The sequence below is a fragment of the Tympanuchus pallidicinctus genome, unplaced genomic scaffold (genome assembly GCF_026119805.1).
Source record: "Tympanuchus pallidicinctus isolate F22 unplaced genomic scaffold, pur_lepc_1.0 scaffold8, whole genome shotgun sequence".
NCBI classification, from domain to species: Eukaryota; Metazoa; Chordata; class Aves; order Galliformes; family Phasianidae; genus Tympanuchus; species Tympanuchus pallidicinctus.
In genome coordinates, this window is record NW_026294802.1 from 47,592,565 (window position 1) to 47,606,260 (window position 13,696).

At 55.1% G+C, this 13,696-nt stretch overlaps 1 protein-coding gene across 1 annotated transcript; it reads left to right on the top strand.

Moving 5' to 3' along the window:
* Positions 1 to 28: 28 nt before the first annotated feature.
* On the top strand, positions 29 to 13,398 carry TPRN (taperin). The gene is made up of 4 exons (XM_052667647.1): positions 29 to 2,079; positions 11,118 to 11,301; positions 11,746 to 11,873; positions 12,228 to 13,398. The coding sequence occupies exons 1-4, from the start codon at positions 94 to 96 to the stop codon at positions 12,288 to 12,290; spliced, it is 2,361 nt and encodes a 786-aa protein (XP_052523607.1). The 5' UTR covers positions 29 to 93; the 3' UTR covers positions 12,291 to 13,398.
* Positions 13,399 to 13,696: the final 298 nt, after the last annotated feature.

Consider the following 13,696-nt stretch of genomic DNA (forward strand, 5'->3'; position numbering starts at 1 on the left):
GCGCAGTGCCCGGCTCAGGTGCGGCGGGAGGAGGAGGAGGACGACGGGGAGGACGCGGCGGCCGTGCGCGGCAGCGCCCCGAGAGCCGCCGCCATGAGCAGCGCGGAGCCGCCGCCGCTCGGTGCCGGGCCGCGGGCACAGCCCGCCTGGAAGAGGGAGATCCTGGAGCGGAAGCGGGCCAAGCTGGCCGGAGCGGCCGCCGGAGAGACGGAGTCCGCGGCGGCGGCGGCTCGGGGCCCGGCGGGGACGGGCGAGCGGCTGGTGGTGGCCGAGAGCTTGGGCCCGCTCCGAGAGAACCCCTTCATGCGGCTGGAGAGCGAGCGGCGGCGGCTGCGGCGGGGGCTGCCCGGGCACGGCCCCGAGGCGGCGCGGCCGCTGCAGCAGCTGCTGGAGCTGTACAGCGCCGTGCCGGGCATCCGCACCATCCGCGCCGACAACATCCTCATCATCGAGTCGCAGCCCGACGCCGCCGCCTGCTTCGCCGACGGGGAAGCGCCGTCCGGGCTCCGCCGCGATCCTCCCTCCGCGTCCCCTCCGCGCCGTCCCGACCCGCTGCGGGAGCTGCTGGCCCGTCGGGGAGCCGCCGTCGCCGAGATCCGCGCCGACCAGGTCCTCATCTACGAGGCGGCCGAAGCGCAGGAGCCTCTCGAGGCCGCCGAGCCGGGCACCGTCAGCCGCCTCCTGGAGAAGTTCGGCCAGCGACCGCGGGGCCGCCGTCGCCGGGGCGGGGAAGCGCCGGCGGGGGCCGCTCCCCCTCCGGCGGCTCCGGGCTCCCCGCGCTCCTCGGCTCCCCCCAAAGCGGCGCCGACCTCCCCCCGTCCCTCGGTCCCGAAGGCCGCCCCGACCTCCCCCCGCGCCTCTTCTCCCCGCGCCTCTTCTCCCCGCGCTGCGGCCCCCCGACCGCTGCCGCCCCCCCTCCCCCGGCCGGCCGCCTCCCAGCCCGCGGGTCCCCAGGCGGTCCCGGTGTCCCCCAGGGCTGCGACCCCACCGGCAGTCCCAGTCTCTCCCCCCGCCCCCATGGCTTCGCCCAAAGCCACGGCTCCCCAGGCCAACTGCTTCCTCCACAAGATCGGCTCCAACTCCTTCACTGTGACCCCCCGGGGCCTGCCCCCCCCCAGCCGCGTCCCCCAGTCCCCCCCCAGCCACGGCCCCCAGTCCCCCCCCAGCCGTGTCCCCCAGCCCACCACCCGGAGCGTGCTGCCCAAAGGGCCGCCAGTGCCATCCACCAGCGCTGCCAATGCCAGGAGGCCAAAGCCGGAGGAGGTTGAAGTGGCCGCATCACCCCCACCCAGTGCCAGTCTGGCCCCCGGTGCCACCCAGCCTCTCTCTGCATCCGCCCCTCGGGCCGGGGGCTCCTTCGAGATCCACCCGGCCCCCAAGCCCGACCTGGCTGCCATCCCTGCTCACGACCTGCAGGCGCAGGCCTTGGCCAAGCTGCGCCTGAATTCACGCAACTCCTTCCTCTTTGTGCCCCGCCGGGAGGTTGGCACAGCTCTGCCTGCTGCCCAGAGCCATGCAACGAGACCATCACCACCACCATCCCCGCAGCAGAAAGTACAGAAGGAGCCCCCACGGGTTTCCGCTCCGGAGCAGGAAGAGCCGATCGCTTCCCCGCCGGCGCCTCTGGATCCGTCGGTACCTGTGACTTACATTGATGACATTGTGGAGCCGGACAGCGGGGAGCTCTCCCCGAGGGCTGTGAGGACAGAGAACTTGGATCAGCCCAGAGGAACCGGCCCTGAGCTGGAGATGGAGATTTCCTCTGTGCCCCTCTACAGACCGCACTCCCCCGGGCTCCATCAGAGGGGAGGTAACACCTTCACTGTGGTGCCCAAAAGGAAGCCGGGTGCCTCGGGGCCGCAGGGTCTTACTGAGGCTGGTGGGAGGCCTCAGCAGGAGGAAGAGGAGGAGGATGAGGAAAGCAAAGGAAGAAGCAAAGCTGTAGAGAACGCTGATGGGCCCCAGGTGGGGACGTCCCATAAAAAGCGCTACCCCACGGTGAACGAGATCGAAGTGATCGGCGGGTATCTGTCCCTGGAGAGGTCCTGCATGAGCAAGACGGGCTCCCGCCGCAAGAAGGTAATGGCCTGGGGCACTGCTCTGAGCAGGGAGGCCCAAAGCAGCTCCTCACTGCCCTTGGCGTGGCTTCTTGCAAATGTTCCGCTGGGCAGGGAGGGGGGCGGCTTGGGGTGGGGTGAGCTCCGTGGTACCTGCAGGGCCTGTCCTGCAATCTCTTCTTGGAGATACAGTGACAGAAAGTGAACTGACTGGGGGATGTAGGACTGGAGGAGAGCTGTGCGGGTGGAATGGCTGTGGCTGTCCCTCAGCCCTCCCTGTGCTGTGTGCGCTGAGCTCCCCTGGATTGCTGGCGTTGCAGAGCACAGTGCCCTCCTTGGATTAGGGATCTATTGATAGAGGCTCAGGAATTAGGTCTCTATTAGGCAGAAATAGATGAGCGCCAGCTTAACTCCTCCTGATGGGATTATGCCACCTGCCTGCTCTGTGGGACAGCAGCTGCCTCTCAGCTCTCAGACATGCAGGGTTCACCCATTGCTTGGAGTTTCCTAAACTAAGAGTTCACACAGCTTCACAAAACACGTTGGGATGTGATGGAGGCACAGCATGCTGGCAGAGCTGATGTGCTGAGATGTAGGCGTGAATTGTTCTGCTTGCCATAATGACAGGCAGCACAGGCACTGTGTCACTACAGACCCTGATTTCTGGGTTTGTGACATGTTTTTCCATAGCAGGCAGAGCTGTTTGACATTCCGTTACCTGAATTCCACGAGGGTTTGATGGACTGAATCCACGCAGGTGCCTGAGGCACTGAGCAGCACAATGCGAGGGAATCCTTTGAATGGGATTCATCTCATTTGGGAGAGAGGCAGCGAGTGCTGTTCCTCTTGGCTTAATGTTCTTAAGTTCCTTCATAGGAGCTATCAGCAGGTATTAATCAAGGCAGGTGGCAGATCTGAAGCATGAGAGCTGTGCAGCAGAACAGGAAATCTGCTCAGGTGTTGCCATCCTTTAAGAAGTACAAAAAGGAGGAAGAGAGGTGAGGACAAAGCTAGTGCAGCGTGTTGTTGGAGGTGGAAAACGCTGCAGAAGGACACACAGGAGCCCTGGCACCTCCATCCCTGGGGCTGTTTGAATGCGATCCGCTTGGACCTGCTCCAGGCAGGACTTTGGGAGAGAGACATCCAGAGCTCTTTCCCAGCCTGAGGTACTGTGTGTGGCTCTTTGGCAGCTGTTGTGTCTGCAGAGTGTTGGAGCCGTGGCAGTGGCTGTCTGCTCGGCAGGCGTCTGGGAGATGAAGGGCAGTGATGCTGCAGGGCTTGTGCACATCTGCAGTGGAGCTTGCTAAGGGTTGTGGGGGTGTTCTGTGTGGGATCTCACTTCTGAGAGAGAGGTTAAAGGCGAAGGAGCGATGAACTGTCACAGTGCAGAGGCTGAAATAAATGCAAAAACCCTTTAGGAAAGGAGGCCCAGCCTTTGGAGAGCCTTGAGTTCCTGAGTGAGATGCAGCCTTGCTGTGGCTGCGCGTGGGTTTTGTGCCCGCTCCTTTCCCTGCACAGAGCACGGTGTGACTGCAGCCAGGATCTGGGGGATGCTGTAGCAAATGGAAAGAGTTCTGTTTACTCTTAACCTAGAGGATGTTTGTGGCTTTTACTCTGGATAATGAGGCTGAGTGTTGATGCCTGAAAAGGAAGGAGTTTGCATGAGAACGCATTCCTTGGTCTCTTCCCAAGAGATCGCTGTGTGTCGTCAAGGCAACCGGCCAAAAACATGAGTTGTGTTTTGTAGATATGTTGGGCTTTTCAGAAACTTGGTTTTGGTCTGAGCTGGGCAGGAGCAAACATTTCTGTGTGCTCGCATTGGGCTGCTGAGCCACCCATCCCTGCAGGCTGGCCCCAGCCCATCCTGGTGGCTCTGGGTGCCAAGCCCTGCTTGCGGCCTCTCTGTGCTCTGGGTGCTGCTGCTGCTGCTCAGGGCCCTTTGGAAATCAGCTTTATTACTTCTTTCAGATGCCTCAAGTGTGCAAAGCGACTCTTTGTTTTGGGGCTGGGGCTGTCTACTCCAGCTGGACAGTGAGCTGGTGGTGGGAGGAGAAGTGCGAGGGGGATGGAAGAGCTGCCCCAGCTCTTTAGTAGAGGCAGCTTGAGCTGCTGAGGTGGGACAGGCGTTCACTGAGCTGTGATGGTGAACGTGGGGTTGTGTGGGACCAAGGGGGGGTAGAGACCTCACTGTGCTCTCAGTGGGGAGTGGGCTGCCTGTATGGGCAGGAGGCTGAATGCTCATCTTCCTGCAGGTCTGTCCCAGGGCCATGAGGATCTGTCCCTCTGCTCTGTGGCCATTCCAAGAGACCTCTCCATGTGGCTCTGGGCAGCCTGGTCTGGTGGTTGGCGATCCTGTGCATAGCAGGGGGTTGAAACTAGATGATCGCTGTGGTCCTTTCCAACCCAGGACATTCTATGATTCTATGGTATCACCATCAGTGCAGGTGCAGCAGTGCGGTTGCTGCGGGAGAGGCTGGCTGAGCTGTCAGCTCGGGCAGTGAGGACAGGATACGTGCACAGGGATGGGAGGAGACCTACTGACCCTTGTTCTAAACGAGGCACCGGGGAGAGGATGCAGAGCGTGGCTGTGACCTCTGTTCAGTGCTCATCTTCATCCTCCCTTATGGCAGCGGAAGGGAGGAGATGTTGGTCTGCCAGCAGCCCCAGGTGCAGCCTTGCTGCAGGGTGTGGATCTTTTGGATCTCTGAGGATAAAGTTTGGCTTGGGTGAGTTGACAGGAAGCAATCCTTGGTTACGTGCCAAAATAACGTACCTGGGGTTGTCAGCGTGGTAGGAATTTGAGTTTCTGTGCAATGAGGCATGTTGGAGTGAGTGCTGGAGAAGGACTGCCAGCTGCTGGGCCTGGTGGGGAGCCCACGAGTCTGTCTGGCTTCAGGCTTTGTGCTTTAAGCGTGATGGAGTTTGGGTTTGCCCATGAAGTCCTGCACGCACAGAAGGTGCTCGGGCTGTGCTCATCCCTTATGTCTCATCAAGTTCATCCCCAGACCCAGTTTTTGCCCTTTTGGGGACGCTTTAGGAAAGGTGACCTCTAAGCCAGGCATCCGAGTCCTGTGGGTTTCAGGGTGTGAGAGCCAGCAGGCACCACGTTGTTGCTGGAAGGTGAGCAGCAGCTTTGTGCAAACAGGGCTTACAAGAGCAAGATGAGTGGGATCCACATCGTTGGAACCAAACGCTCTGCAAAATTGCCTACAAAGACTGCAGTTTAGCCAAATTTTCAATGTTTTGAGCAGCTTCAAACTTGAATGTGGTATGCAGGTACCCACGTGAATATCTGTTGGACGGTTACTGCAGACATCCCTCAGCCTTTCAGCACGGGCAGCGTTGGGCAGCAGTTCTGTTGGTCTGACCTGCTGAGCTCCTCGCTCCGCAGCTTTCCATCTGCTCACTTCTGGAGGTGGTTGGTGAGAACCAGCTGTGGGCTCAGGATGCTGGCAGGGGTGAGCACCTCCAGCTGTTGCCCAGAGCTGTTTGCAGCAAGCCTGTGCCATGGGGGATTGAATTGGTGGCAGCTGCTGGCAGTGCTGCTTGCAAGGTATGGCACAAATAGCTTTGCCGGGTAGTGAAAGCAGGAATCTGCAGTGAATGCAGAAACCTGATGAAGATTCCTTCCCCTCTGTATTTTGGAAGGCTCAAGTCAAAGATTGGCTTTATTGACCTTTTTGAGAGCCTGTGCCTTGCCATTTTCTGTTTCTCGCGCCTGTGCTGTGCTGTGCTGTGCTGGTGGCACTGCATTTGCCACCTTTAAGGAGGGGCTGTTGGATGTGCCTGACTGGAACGTGTTGAATTTTTGGTAGGTGAGGTCAGCAGTGGTGAGTTCTGCTCAGAAAGTTTCTGCATGTCTGAGCTCAGCCTGGGGCCCTCCCCAGCAGAGATGCTCTGCAGCAGCTCTGGGCGCCCCTTTCTAACCGCTGATGTTGGGCTGTACAGTGGGTGGCTGCAGACAGCAGTGCGTAGAGCCTAAAGCTCTGGGCAGGCTGGACCTGAGCGCATTGATGTGGGTGTTGTTTTTCTGTTTACTTGCTGCCTGCCAGCGCCTCCAAAAGTTGCTTCTGTCATACCAGCCCGGTACCAATGGAGCAGATGAGTCACGTTCATCTCCTCAGCAGTGGGAGGGCTGTTGCAATCTGGGGTTCTCCACGGCCTCACCCTGTGCTGAGCTGCTCCTGCGGTCCTGCGCTTCGCTTCCGCCCATCGCGTGTGTGCAAATGAGGCAGAAGAACTACGATAAAAGCTCTTAAGTGAGTCAGAAGCTGGTGGGATGTGCCCAGGGCTCAGTCCAGCCCCACAGTGTGAGAGATTTGGAGTGCTTTGTGCTCTGGATGGCTGTGCAGGAAGTCGCGCTGAAGGGTCTGTGCTGCCGGGAAACTCTGTAAGCACCCTGGGAAGATCCGGCGCTGTTAGTGAAGGCGCCAGGCCCTGGCACTGATTGCACCGAGGTTTTGCCTGCTCTCTTTGTGCATTCAGCTGCATCCCATGCAGGGGGAGCTGTCTGACCCTTACAGGCTGAGTAATGCATGGACTCCTTGTTGAGCCGTGGAAGGCTGTGGCTCTGCATGCAGATGTGCAGAGGGCTCCTGTGGTGAATCGCTGCTTTGTGCCGCACCGCTTGTGGCCGGTTGGGCACTGGGACCTCTGCTGGGCTGACGTGGTGAAAGGAAGAGTTTGGAAAAAAAAGAGCTATGTGCCCTGCGATGCTCTGGGGATGTCCCTGCCCTATTCTTTCTCAGCAGGAATTTGAAACTTCCCCATGTCTTGTGTGAGGAGTTTAATATTTCGAATCTCCATGCGTTGCTCCTGTCTGCCATGTGCTTCAGCATATTGATTTCACAGGGCTGCCTTTGTGGGTTGCCTTGTAAATGGAGACTTTCTTGCTTTGCCTGGTGGTTGGGAGCTGGTCCTGGAGGTGATCTCCCCTTTGCCAGCAGTGCTGATGTGCATTGCTGTAAACCCTCGGTGTTTCTGGCTCTGGTCAGTAACTAACTGAGTTCTGCAGTTGATCATTGAGTAAAACCGAGTGTTGCTGTTGGAAAACACATCTCAGAAAAGAATGATCAAGTGAATTGAAGGTGGAACAGCTGTACAGAGTGACAGAAAAATGCTGTGTGTCATTTCTGAGCACAGCTGGGGGCTGCAGCCAGAGCAGTATGGGGTTAATCTGATAGAGGAGCCATGTCTTGTCTGCTCCATCCCTAGGGAATTCCAAGGAAAAACCCTTTCTTCTTGTTCCAAGGAAAGGCTTTAGATGTTCTTATCTTCTTATCTTCTGTAGAATGACAGCCACTGCCTTGTTACTGTGTTGAGGCTACTGCAGAGCTTGTAGCCATGCCTGGGGTTATTCACCAGCTGGGCTGGCACACTGTTGTGCTTCAGGACAAGTACAGGCACACTGATAAGCTCAGTGCTAACTCCTCTGGAACGGGTGACCTTCCCAAGGAGCCTTTATCTCTGAGTTTCAGAGAGGAAGCTTACATGAAGTTGTATAGATCATCGACTGCAATGCTGGGTGAGAAACTGCAGTTCCTTTGGAAGCGTGCAGCTTTGGAATGCCACCGCCTGCTGAGCTTGTGAGCATGGTCAGGCTGAGTCACGTGGACTCTTGTCTCCTTTAAAATGTATGCTTCTGCCCTCCATGCCTTGTATTTGTCCAGAACAGCTTGGAGGCTGTTCTGCGTTACAGCCACCCAACGTGCCCAGAGTTTGGTGCATGCTCAGCTGCCCCTGCTATCTCTGTGTGTCTCCAAGGGATGCTGTGCAGCAGCAGCTTCCCAGGGCCCTCAGCTGGCTGTGCTGCAGATCTCTGATGTGATGTCTTAGGGTGTTGGCTCAGGTCTTTGTGTCATTGACCAGATCTCCTTGAGTACCACTGTAGTGAAAAAGATGTAGCAAAGCTCACTGTAAGACTGTATGGAAGCACGGGTTGATTTTCTTTCAGAACACTGATTTAATCACGCTTGATTGAGGTTTCAGCCCAGTGCTCCCTGCAGGTATCAGCCCAAGCCCTCTTGCTGCTGCTGAGAAAGGAGGAGGCATTTAGCTGACCAGGCGTGTAAAGCTGCTGAACCAGCTGCTGGAAATCACACCCAGCAGCGTGCTGGCAGCCCACGCCTGCCCTGGGGATGTAGGAGACAGTGCAGTCCCTCATTTTGTCAGTTCAGGATTACATTGCTCGGGGAGGAGAATGGTTAGAGGGAATTAGTACCTGAGAGGAGCAGCTCTGCTCCTTTGGGTCTGCCATGCCTGCCAAGCATGGTGCTAATGGGTGGAGAGAAGCCACAACGTGGAGATTGATCTGCATCCTCAGCTCTGGTTTGCTCTGATATCCACGTGCTGGGAGCTGCCATCAGTGCTGTGCTCTGTCCTTCACCACAGAGACTTTCAGGCTTCTCACCCTGACTTTGGGAGGTGAGGCATCTGCCAGCCTTCCTTGTTTGTGTGGCAGATGGCTGTGAATTGGTGATGTTGTTTCTTGTCTGTATACATGGTGGGTACAAGTTGGTCCTGACAGCATCTCTCAAAACAAAACAGACTTCTCTTTTTCCTTTTTGTGTTCCTAAGCCATGTACAGCTACCAGCATTAGGCTTGCTGGGCAATGTTTACCCTGGCTTCTCTTTCCTGAGTAGTGTATTACTCATTACTGCTCAAATCCTAGCAAATAAATAAATGATTTTTGCTATGGCAACAAGAAGCCAGTTTCTCAACAGCACAGTGTTCCCCCCAAAAACAGCTTTATTACTCCCAGCAATGTTCCTGTGTAGGTGCACGGCTGGGGTTGGACTCTGGTTATGTGACACAGCTCTGCATAAAGCATTCCACTGAGCAAATACTGCTAAATCCCTGCAAACACTCCCTGCTGAAGGCTGCAGTTTTCCTCCCTTGAACAAGACTGGCTCTTGGGACGTGTTTTTCTCCTAAAGAAATAACCCCAGCACCTTTGTGTTCCTGCAAAGCCAGGGCTGCCATTGCTGAATTTCCAAGTAGTTACTTCCAGCTGCTTCCCAATCTCACAATAAGCAGCTCCTCTGCTGTTTGCTTTGCCAGGGTGCGTCCTTGAGAGCTCTGTGGCAGCAGGCTGTAGGGGGTGGTGTGGTGTGTAGGGGGGGTTTCCACATGGACTGGCTGCTGTGGTGTGGGGCTGGCACTGCTGCAGGTGAACAGCTTAAGCATTGCCTCCTAGAGCATGGCAGGACCTGGCATTGGCTGTGGGCAAACGGGAGCTGCTTGGATTCAGGCCCTCTGTCTCTGGGCGCTGTTTGTGCTGCTCCTGCTGGGGCTCTGCTGCAGGGTGGAGCTGCTTTCTGCCTTCGCCCCATGCACAGTTTTAGTCCCGATGGGCCTCAAATCTGTATTTCTTACAGCTTTCCTTCTGTTAGCAGAAAATGAGTAAAACTGAGCTCTGTCTCCCAAGCTCGGATGGCTCAGCAGCTCCATCCCGCAGCGCCCAGCCTGGCAGCGCCGCTTGGCCTCACATAGAGACACATTGTGAGCCATCACTGCTGCCTCGGGCCAAGGAGCATGTAGGTCAGCAGAAGGGCAAAGCCTGGGGAGCAGCACTCGGGTGCTCCAGCACAGGGACGTCTCACTGCAGCCCCATCTCTGAGATGGGATCACCCCCGTGCTGCTGGAAGGCTGCTGAGGGCCACGTGTTGCTCCTCAGCGCGGGGTGCGTTTTGTATGTGAAGGGAAGTGTGGCACATGGGGCAGATGTACTGCATCTCCTTCCTACTGCTGACTGCACAGGATGAAGAGAGACCTACAGAATTAAGCAAGACGGATCCTGCCCCTTAATTCTGTTCATAACCCTATTAGCTCAGTTTTAAATGCAGTTAGGAGTAAGGGGATCAAAACACCCTTTTAGGCAGCTGGTCCTGAACCCTGATCCGCATTGGCTAGATACTCCCCTATTTTTGGCTTAAACGTATTCCTGGCAGGCTTATCCTCCTTGTTTGTCTGTGTTGTGTGCTGGCATCAGCAGTTCTTCTCTGCTCCCTGGTGTTTATTTTCTTGGTGTACTTACAAAGAGCTTAAACACTTTTCCTCGACCTCTGTTTTTGTTAGTGTCAGCAGGCTGAATTTCAGCTCCACCTGCCCAAGAAAGGTGAATTGATTGTAACCAGATCTTCAAAGCTGTAGGTAATGATTAGGACAGCTCTGAACCTGGAAGACTACATCTGGAGTCACTGTGTCAGAGTTTGGCCTTTCTGCTCTGGGAAATTTGTGCCTTCTGCTTTTATTCACATGTGATGAAGTTTTCACCGTTGCTGAAGTCGTAAGGAGGCTCTTAGATCAAGGGTTGGTCTGAAAACACCCACCCATGTGTAGGGTGCTTGCTGTCTGACTTTCTAAACAACCCATACTGTTGTTCTGTTGTTTCCTTTGACCGTGTTGCAAGTTGGAGTCATCTTCATTTGTCAGCCTCTCAGTCATCATGCGAAGGTCATTAGTGAGAGTACTTAATAAGACTGGTTTTGAAACAGAACCTTAAGGAGCTCCCACTTATCTGGCATTTCTGCTCTTTCATATGGCCTGTTACCATCTTTCCCTTAGCTGCTTCTGTTTTCTGATTTCTGATATTAATCTGTTCTTTGCCTAGTGAATAGTTTCTTACCATGATGTCCTCTCCAAAATGTCCTGACCGCTGGTGTTTCTAGCGTGCAGGAACTCAAAGGAGTGGGCAGGTGGTAAGAGGTGTCACCTTTTCAACATGAGGATGTTTTCCTTTCCTCCTTGGCAGCCCCACTTCCCCCTACGGATGTGCAGCAGAGCCCTGCTGGCATCGCAGTGTGAGGTGGCGGCAAGAAGGCAAAGTACTCTGCACCTCTGGGGCTCCTGACTGTCCCGTCTGTTTGGCTGTCTGCCTCTGTGCTTCCTCTCAGCACAGCGAGAGATTCAGCAGGGCATGTGGGGAAAGGCATGGGAGGGCACAGTGCCTTCCTTACAGGATGGTGGAGCTTTGGGGTGGAGGTGCTCTGCCAGTGCAAACGTTGGGAGCGATGGTTTCTCAGGCTGCTTTCTAACAATTCTCCTTGGCTGTTGTCTAGATGAAGATCTCTTTCAATGAGACGAGTTTGCAGACCATGTTTGAGTATCCATCCGAGAACTCACTGGTGGAAGAGGAGGAGGAGGAGGAGGAAGGACACACTTCTGAAACAGAGGAGGACAAATCTCACACCTTTCACATTCCACGCCCGAACAGCACTTTGCATCCCAGTGCAGCTAACGCAGGTGGGTGAGGCACAGCTACTGCAGGGCTGCTGGTGGTGTCTGTCCCTGTCTGTGTTGCCTCCAGCCGTAATGTGCCCCAGACAGCTGGAAATGTTAGCAGAGGTCATATGACAGCAGAATTGGTTTCAGTGGGGACAGAGTTTGAAACCAGATCAGGGAATTCCCAGACCTCTCTTGCATGAGATGCAGTGAACCTTAAAAATGTAAAACTTAAAAATGCCCTTTATGCTGAGAGGGTTGGTGCTGCTGCAGTGTCTGCTAGCAGCTCTGGGCAGGGGAACTGACAGCCACTGCAGAGCATGGCACAGGCTTGTAACTGCAGCAGGAACAGGGTCCTTGCCCGTCCTGCAGATGGGCAGCTTCCATCCCGTTCCTGCCAGAGTCATGACCCCTCTTCCTTTTGGGGTGGCGTGAGTGGCATTCATGTCAGCTTTGTCCTTGCAGCAGATCTATCCAGCTACACCCCAAAGCACTCTGTGAAGTTCAGCAAGTGGCAAGAGCAGAAGTATGAGGAGATGCCTGCTAAGGGACCCCTCCTGAAGGAAGCTGATTCCCATGGGAACCAAGTTATGGTGAGGCTTCAGAGTGGTTTCTGCCTTTGTTCTGGGGTGCTCTCCCTCTGGGCAGCGGGTGGGACAGGATCTGCCTTCTCCAGAGCACATCTGAGAGCTGTGGCACACCTCCCCGGGCAGTGGGAAGAGATTAATGCAAGCTGCCACTGCCACCAGCTGCCCTACCTCCTGTGTGTGTGAAAGGCAGTGGTAAGGCAGCTGGCACGCTTTGTGCTGCAGGGCACTTCTGGAGGGGAATTAAAGTACTCACCAGCCCAAGGCAAGGTGCCACCGCAGCCCTCGCCACCAGAGGCATGTGTCCTCGTTTGCTTTCGATTTGGTGCCGATTCCATTTCAACTGTGCTTTCTCCACAGCTCACCCCAGCTGAGAAGGGCGGACTCTCTGACTTCAGCAGCGAGCCTGCGCTGTACTTCTGATTGCTCCATCTGTGAGCCTGCAGCAGCAGCTGCTGGGCAGAGCCTGGCAGTGCACCATGGAAACCAATGCCTGGGTCCCTCCCTCATCGCAGTCTTCACAGCGTCCTGATGCCAAGGGTGGACTTGATGCCATTGGGCGTCTTTGGAGAATATTTGCACTGGGTTCTGGGTCCTACACGACTGGTTTTTTAATGCGTATGGTTTATTCTCCTTGTGGCCTTGCATATTCCTTGTTCAAGATCAGCTGTCCATTAGACAGGTATCTTAAAGCAGTGTGTAACCCCAGGATGGATGTAGATTCTCTCAGTGCTTATGACTGTGCTCATCCAAGTGCTGAATGAGGCCTGGACAGCATTTTTGTAACACTTCTCTCATGAGAGGCCCCAGTGAAGAAAGCTGTGGCAGGTGGCTGGACTCACTGCATTGGTTCTGACAGCCGGGTTACAGGGGCTGGAAGAACTGCTAAAGGTTCATGGGTTGTTCTCAGTGTGTTTTTGGGTCTAGTTTCACCAAACTGTCATGGAATTTATGTGCCAGTTAAGCACTTGTGAAGGAAGCTGAATGCACTGTGTAGGTGATGGGGAGGGGAATAAATGCCTTCAGCATTAGGTGTCACTTTTGCACTGGCAGCAGGAAGCACCCAGTCCAGCTTGAGCCTTGTGAAGGTTCCCAAACATTGGCCATAGCTTTGATCTCTCTGTAACTGCCTCTGCTCTCCAGTCTCTACTGCTAATTGTGCTTGTTTGCCAGTTGCTCTTGTTTTGTTTTGGTATCTAATGGGGCCAGGCCTTAGGTTTGTGTCTTAGGTGGTGGGGAGACTTGCTTCTTGCCTTGCTCACTCTATTTCTCTATGCAAAGCACACGAGGGCCATTTCACTCCTTCTTTCTACAGAACTTGAACAAGGAATATGATTTTTTTTTCTAGTATTTTTATAGTTCTGTTGTAATTGTTTGATGCAGCCAATATGCAAAGGAATCTGCTAGACTCTTCCATTTAAATTTTCTACAACTGTACACTCAGGGTCAAAATTACACTCTGGAAAAGACTGAACACTGCTGCTAATGTGATTTGTATTTCTGGGATTAAAAGAGATGCAGTTGGAATAGACACAGCCTCTTTGGGCTTTATGAGAAGGGCAGTGCCCCACGCGTGGCTCCATCTGAAGGACCAGGCTGCCATCTTTTGGTGGTTTGGCTTTTGTTGGTTTGTGTGTTATATACAGACAATGTCTAGCCGAGCTGACACTGATCTACGACCTGAAAATGTTCTTTATACTTTTTAACATCTTGTACTGTGGAAAGCTCGGGCCGTGAGCTTAGGGCAGCCCCAGCTCCTGAGCTGCAGAGTAACAAATGTGTAAGGGGTGAAGCCAGAGCTGCCTGTCCTGGCTTCGTTCTGCTGTGGG